Source organism: Pteropus alecto, unplaced genomic scaffold (genome assembly GCF_000325575.1).
Source record: "Pteropus alecto unplaced genomic scaffold, ASM32557v1 scaffold101, whole genome shotgun sequence".
Lineage (NCBI taxonomy): Eukaryota > Metazoa > Chordata > Mammalia > Chiroptera > Pteropodidae > Pteropus > Pteropus alecto.
The window spans coordinates 10,558,398-10,566,198 of record NW_006432945.1 but is presented as its reverse complement, the minus strand read 5'-3'; the positions used below and the strand labels follow the sequence as shown (position 1 = coordinate 10,566,198).

The 7,801-nt window shown below is 36.1% G+C and overlaps 1 protein-coding gene across 1 annotated transcript in view; it reads left to right on the top strand.

Annotated features, from left to right (window-relative positions):
* TDRD5 (tudor domain containing 5) overlaps window positions 1–7,801 on the top strand; it is a 49,214-nt gene that overhangs the window by 33,295 nt on the left and 8,118 nt on the right. The window contains exons 13-18 of the mRNA XM_015586135.1: window positions 2,157–2,357; window positions 2,859–3,017; window positions 4,932–5,090; window positions 5,195–5,377; window positions 6,128–6,268; window positions 7,478–7,688. Of these exons, the coding sequence (XP_015441621.1) occupies window positions 2,157–2,357; window positions 2,859–3,017; window positions 4,932–5,090; window positions 5,195–5,377; window positions 6,128–6,268; window positions 7,478–7,688 (1,054 nt within the window). The remainder of the gene's footprint in view (window positions 1–2,156; window positions 2,358–2,858; window positions 3,018–4,931; window positions 5,091–5,194; window positions 5,378–6,127; window positions 6,269–7,477; window positions 7,689–7,801) is intronic.

The window sequence follows — 7,801 nt, the reverse complement described above, 5'->3', positions numbered from 1 at the left end:
TACTTTTGTTGTGTAATTAATGTTAATAGTTTTTAACCCCTCAGGACATTGACTGGAAAAAGTAATAATATCCATTTAGATTTAGTTACATATTTCTGTTTCTTAGCTCTTTATTCTTATTACCAAACTCTTCGTCTGGGAACATTTTCCATCTATTTGAATTGTATCCTTTAAGATTTCATTTTATGAGGGTTTGCTGATGGCAAATTTAGTTATGTTTACCTGAAAATATTACTTTGCACCTATTCTTGAAAGATGTATTCAGTAGGTACAGAATTCGAGATCAGTAGTTAATATTTTTAGCACCTTGAGGATATCATTACACTGGTTTCTGGTTTCCCTATCATATTTGAGAAGTCAGCTGTCAGTCTAATGGTCGTTCCTTTGTAGGCAATGTCCTTTTTGTAGCTGTTTTTAAGATTTCTTATTTGTTGCTTGTGTTCTTCAGTTTTAGTATATTTATGTGTGGCTTTATTCTTATTTATTCTACCTTGTGGTTCATTGGACTTCTTTTTATCTGTGCCTTGTTACTCTTCATTAAATCTGGCAAATTCCCAGCCATTATCTCTTCAAGTATTGTCTTTTCCCCATATTCATATATAGAGAGATAGATATAGATATAAATAGCCCCTCTGTGCCTGCCTCTCTTTTTTCTTGGACTGTAACTCAAGTATGTTAAACTTTCTCAATTTATCTTCCATATCTTTTAACCTCTCTTCTGTTATTCTACATATTTCTATCTTTCCATGCTGCATTCTGTTAATTTTTTCAATTTATCTTCCAGTTTACCGATTTACTCTTTAATTTTACCAATCTGCTGTTGAATCAATCTATTAATTTTTAATTTTGATTATTGTATTTTTACTTTCTAAAAGTTCCCTGTAATTCTACTAGATCAGTTGTTATAAACTGCTAGTCTCCGTAGAAGCTTTCAAATTAATCCATTTGTTTGTTTGTTTGTTTGTTTTTACTTTAAGCTGAGTAAATTTAGTTTTACAATTTGTCTAGAATTTCAAATGTCTAAAGTTTTTGAGGGTTTGTTTGTTATGTTGTTTTTCCTTGTTCTTATGATTTGTTGTTCCTTTGTATTTTTTATCTTTGTCTATCTATATACTGCTCATTATCTTTGAAAAATTATTTGTAAAAATAGTTGAATAATATAGGCTGAGATTGCCTACCTCCAGGGAGATTTACATTCACTTTGCCAGTTGCCTAGGAATACTACCAGGCCAGAACCTTGTGACTTTCAACGAACAACTTGAGGATTTGTGTACCACCCAAGTGGTGCAAAAATGGAGCTGCAAGTCCATATGAAAGCTAGTTTCTTTCTTGTCCCCCTTATCCTGAATGTGTACCCCTACAAGGACTCAGCATAATGAAAAAGAGTTCTCCTCTCTACTCCCTACCATGCATGGGCAGACACTGGTTTTGATTTCTTTTCCCTTTGACCAAAGTTCAAAGTTGCCTGGATTAGCAGATACCCTTAAGGCAAAAATTGTTCCCACTTTCCCTTTCATTTTGGCTTGATAATTAATTATACTCTTATCAGTTCTGTGATGCTTTTTGGATACATTTTGAAAATATTTTATCCAGAATTTTAATTATTTATGTGAGAGGGTTCCAGTAATCTAACTCAACCATTTCTTTTCTTTTTCTTTTTCTTTTTCAATTAGAGTTGACATTCAATATGATTTTATATTAGTTTCAGGTATATGACATAGTGGTTAGACATTTGTATAATTTATGAAGTGATCCCTCCAATTAGTCTAGTGCCCACCCGGCATACAATATCATTGACTGTATTCTCTCTGCTGTACGTCATATCCCCGTGACTATTTTATAACTACCAATTTGTACTTCTTAATCCCTTGACCTTTTCCACCCAGCCCCCAACCCTCCTAACCATTTCTGGAAATTAAAGTTTTCACTACATAAATAATAAATTTTTTCAGTAATCACATTTTTCATCATTTTCCTTTTATTTTGACTTTTTCATCCCCAAATCATAAATATCCTCCTATGTGTTGTTATAGTATTTTTATGGTTTTATTTTTCTGCTGAAATCTCTAGTTCATTATGACTTTATCTTTGGTTTTGGTTACTGAATTTCATGTTTGAATTTATCATCTGAATCTCATATCTTGATTATATTTCAGGAATATTGGACATCAAGAGCTATTTTGCAGTTCCAGAAGTTGTGTGGTTTGAAGCCATTAGTGGGGGTGGTAGATGAATATGTAGATGGAATCCTTAACATTTTTCTGTGTGATACATCCTCAAATGAAGACATCTATTTCCATCATGTCTTGAGAACAGAGGGCCATGCTATCGTATGCCGAGAAAATGTCCCTTCTAAGGTGAGCAGTCTGGATGTATTTTGTAATGTATTTTATTTAATCTCGGCACTTCGGGGTATAAGAGAATTTAAAACAGAAAGTTATTCAGTTTATTCTTTAATCTTTGAGACATCTGTGAGATTCCTGTCTTTTTAATGCAGAATACTGTCTTAATTTTCAGATGACCACAGAAAAAATACATTTGGCTTATTGTCCTTTAGAATGTGAATGCTTTTATTTTAAACAATTGAGGAATTACCCCAAAGTATTTAATTCTCTCAGGTGTTCTTAGAAAAGAACAACACTCTCAATCTCTTATTTTGTAATTATTGACAGCGATGTCTATATCGCCATTAACATTGAGGTTAATAATTTTTGTGACTAGGAAAAACTTGTAATATGGAAATTTTAACTATTAAAATTTAAAAGATAATACATTTCCACAACATTTGAAAATTATGAACTGCTTTTTCATTTTTTTCTGAGTAATTAAACCCTTCCTTCTCCTTTTTTTAATCCTAGGGTTTTGGAGAACTCAATCCTATAGCTTTATACACTAAGTCCAGTGCAGGGCCAGAGGATGTCATCCTGTCAGAACTGGGTTATCCTTCCCAGCAGCACTACTTCAACGAAGACCGAGAGATAAGTCCACAGTTAAAAGAGAGCGATTTATATTCTCTGGTAAGAGGTGTTTGCAAATATTATGATTCTTTTTATTATTGTTAACATTTTACGACTACTTACTATGTGCCAAACATTATAAATAGCACTTTAAGTATGATATTTTATTTGATCTTCATAAAATCCCCGTGACATAGTTACGATAATTATCCTTATTTTATAGATGGGGAAACTGAGGCTTTCCAAACCTAGGAAACTTGGGAAGCTTTACACAGTGACCTGAGCAGTTACCTTGTCTCATCATTGGCTGGTTTACGCCTTTGTGTCAGTCACGTTTCCTCTCGTACAGACTCTCCCAGGCACTAAGTGCCATCGCTGCCTTGGTGCAGCTGTGGCTCCCCTCCCACTCATCCGAAAGCCGGTCTTCCCCCGACACTGCTCAGATTCTTCGAGTGTTCTCATTTTTCCCTTTCTCTATAAACCTTTTGGCAACTCTCACCCACAGTAATACAATAACAACAACAACAACAACAACTATTATTATTATTATTATTCCAGTAGTTATAGTAAAAATAAGAATATAATAACAATAGGAGCAACATTTACTGAACCCGTGCTGTGTGGCAGGCGCTGTTGTAAGCACTCACCTATACTAACTCATTCGTCTTCACAACCACTTTCCCAGGTTGGAACTGTCATACTTACACTTTAGATATAAGTAGAGTGAAGCACACGGTAAGAATTTAAGTGATTTTTCAACAAATGAACAAATAAACACATCTTCTGAGTCTTATATTCTTCATGACAGCAGATACTGGGCTAAGAATGTAGGGTGTGTTCATTTTGAGAGCCAAAAAGTGTTTTTTGGACACAATAAAGCTTTTTGTTTTGTTTGAATAAAATATGAAAATATTTTAAGTATGATTTATATAGCTGACTTAAAATTATAGCTATAATCTTTTTTTTAGTAGACATTTACTAATTACTTGGAAAGATAAAAAAGGCCATTTTGACTACTGGGAGACTGATCTATTCTGAAAAATATATATGAATGTTTACTGCTACATGTTTAAAGCAATATAAGGATTTTAGATTTCTAGTTTACCTTACAACTAATTGGGCTTGTTTAGCTCATAAGGACCTCTGAAGCCTGAATTTTTCTTAGTCATTATTACTTGATTAGAACAATTATATTTCCTGATTCTTAAATAGTGAATTGAATTCAACCTTTAAAATAATTTGGAATATCCTATCATCACTCTGTTGATTTTTTTAAAATAATCATGTTTCAGTCTTAAAAATGAAATAAGGGCATATTTTTTTGCAAAAAAGATAAAGCTTAAAACTTCCCTATCCCATCCTCTATTTTAATATATCAAGACTCCCATATGCCCCCCCTCCCACACACACACACACACACACACACACACACACACACACACCCACTCTCTCTCTCTCTCTCTCTCTCTCTCTCTCTCTCTCTCTCTCTCTCTCTCTCTCTCTCTTCCCCCCCCTCCCCCGCCGGTTATGCACCTAGTTCCCTGTAACTCCTACTCCTTTTTGAAACATCCTTACAGTTAGTGTTATCTCCTTCATTATATCTTCTTAGACATCCTCCTCCCCTGATCATATTTTGGTCCTATCTCTGTGAGAGCTCTGTCTACATTGGCGGTTGTCCTGTGATTATCTGATTGTGTGTCTTCCTGCTATATTTGAGTTGCTTTAGAGCAGAGACCTGTTGCTCTAAATCCACAGAGCTACCCTTTACACATTTCATAATGTATGCTCAATGAATGTTTGTTGGTCTGAACTGGTTTAGCAGGATGAGAAGACCCAGGATAATGGATAGAGTTAGAAAATAATGTAGCATTTGTATGAACCACAGGGAAAAATTCCCCCCAGAGTATAGGCATGTAGATTTTGGAAACAGCATTAGTGTAAGAAATCAACTAATTTAACTTTCATATCTACTAGCAAGATATTAATGATGAAAAGACTTTCACTCACCTTAAATCTGAGTCAGAGGAGCCATTAAACGATTCCGAATTTAGTTCTTTGAAAACCCAAGATAAGAGCTGCGAAGATCCAAAGTGGTTCATCCCAGAGCCAAAGGATCTGAAGGAAGAAAATGAGGTAGGAGAAGGAAAGATCGTTTTTGGAAAATGCGCTTAATGTAATATCCATCAGTGAAGGGAACTGTAAATTAAAGCTTTTCTTTGTCTTCTGATACATTCAAGGATGGGATCCCCACTGGAATGCCATGCCTGGAGTCAGTGACCATAGGTGATGATATTTGGGATGAGAACTGGTTACCTTCGCAAGCTAAAATGGGAAAAGGAGGTGATGCTGCCTCCCACTTATTTACCTCCAACCTTGGTGGAAGGAAGCCATACCTGTCATGTGAAGAAATGCCAGAGAAGGTTAGATCCTTGAGAAAAAAGAAAGCAAATCACTACCGAAAAAAGGAAATGTAAACTTAATTGTCCACACCTCAGGAAAGCTATACGTTTTGGAATTCAAAGTGATTTATCAGAAGAGAATTCAGAAGAATGCATTTTTTCTTCCAAAGGTAGTAGTGGTAGGAAGAGGGATAGGATGGAGCAGTGAAGAATAAATCATGGACTTATCGTGCCTATCTGCCCTTTCAATCATGATTTTTTTTCATCATTGGCACCAAGTCATTGCCTTAGTATCTATAAATACACTGTTTTCCCTGATTTTGTTTTTGTCACATTAGTCTTGTAATATTTAACCTCTGGATCTCTGCAATGAGTGTATTTGCTAATATTGGTTCTAACTATATATTTAAATTTTAGTTTATTTCCACCTGGTTATGAAAAAGAAGAAATTTCTGCAGTTAAGTTGCTCCTTATAATTTATGCCATTTAAAAACTAGATGCTCATGAAAAATCACGTAGCCTGAAAACAGTATTAAAGAAAATACCACAGATAAATTGTATTTGTTTTTATGAGATCTGTATATTCAAAAGAATTCGAGATAATGGGTATGCACCAATAATGCAGGGAGACACACTGAGATAGAAAGTTAACGAAAACCTTTTCTGGTTTAACATACATCGCCTCCTTGCTTTCACCTTGCCCATGTTATCCTCTGTTTGGCTCATGTGGCACTATATCTCAGTTTATTGTTGCAATTTTTTCCTCCGTAGGATTGGTGTTTTTCTACACCCAAAGATATATGGGATGATTCATGGCAGCCTTCAGGCCTTGTGAATGGAGTGAAAGAAATTCAGAAACCAGAAGGTCCAGGTGCTCAGGAAAAAAATACTGGGACAACTGGGATTCAGAAGGTAAATGTCTAATGAATGTTCTTTTCACGGGTTTGCATGAGGGAGTGCTTTCATTTTTAGAGAGTAAAATTCTCGTTAATGATCCTTCCCTTAGCATTTGACAGAATACATGTTATTAAAATGTATGTTGATTTTAAAATTAATTTCCGTGAACTTAATATAGTTCTCCATCTCTTCAAAAGAAAATCTTGAGCCTAGAATTAAAAGATTGATTAAATATCTATGGTAGGGATAGAGAAACAGGTATTTCTGTGTAACAGCTATAAATTTTAAGCTCTGTATCTGTCCTATTGTCTAGGCCAGTTTTCTTCTTTTATGTTGCTTTGGCAGAAAGCACTAACCAGGGAACAAAATCCATTTGTTTCTTGTTTCTCAATTATATTATGAGTATCCTGAAAACAGCAGGACAATTTGAGTGACTCATGAAATTTGACTACCAGACTTCTGTACTTTTGTGTGTTAAAATTTGGCACTCCGTTCGCTTAGCCCAAATTCAGTCTCTGGGATGTTCATCTGTTTCTCTCCTTAATATTCCATTTGACGCTTCTGAGGAGCCTTCCTTTCACTCTGTGTTTTCCTAGCATGTTGTTCACACTGCGGATTGCAGGTAATGCCTCTCTTCGTGGCCAGGTGCGGCACACACTGGTTCCCTAACCGTGAGCTCCTTAGGGACACGGATCATATGTCACCGGGAGGTGGGGCAGTCGAGCACAGAGAACACAGACTGGACTGCGCTTAAATCTCTGCCTTGTCATTTATTGATTGACGTTAGGGAAACTTACTCCCTCTCTCTGTAAAAAGCATTATACTAAGTGAAAAAAGCTATGATGAAGACATAACACCTACCCTAGGACAGTCATTCTGACGTTTAAATGAAGAAACGTGCAAATAATCCAGCACCATGCCCGACTGAGTGCTCAGGGAATGTTGTCGCATTTTCTGCATCTTCCTTGGCTGTGCATGGCGACAGATGGTACCATGTTTGCTCATAATGTGTGTTCAATTAATGTTTTTTTTAAATTGAATCGATGGTCATTAAGTTAGAGAAGGACTTGTTTTTCTAGAGAATATCTAGGTTCTTAAACACGAGGACTTTTTCATAATAGGAAAACTATCTTTTGTTTATAATTAAGGAAACAACAAGCTTAATTCTTTCTGTGATGCTACAGTTACTTGTCATGCTTTTGCCTCATTTTTCCCATTCCGCAGCAACCAGACTTACAGAGTTCTTTGGACTCTTCCACGTTGCCCAAACTGGAGGAGCTCTACGTCTCTCTCATGCAGGCGCAGCAGTCCGCAGAAGGGAGCCCGTTTGAGCCTGCCGACATTCAGACGCAGCCAGAGCAAGCCCAGCTCTCCGCAGCAGCCCTCGGCTCAGCTCCCGCAGGGGCTGATTCCCCAGAAAGATACTCTGGTTCTGGTAGGTTTACATGTAATTGGCAAATACAGTAATTCATCGTGTTGCTAAAAACCTTTATTTTTTCAGAACATAACGTGAAAAATTCCTGACTTTAGCATTTGTCTCCAGTCCTG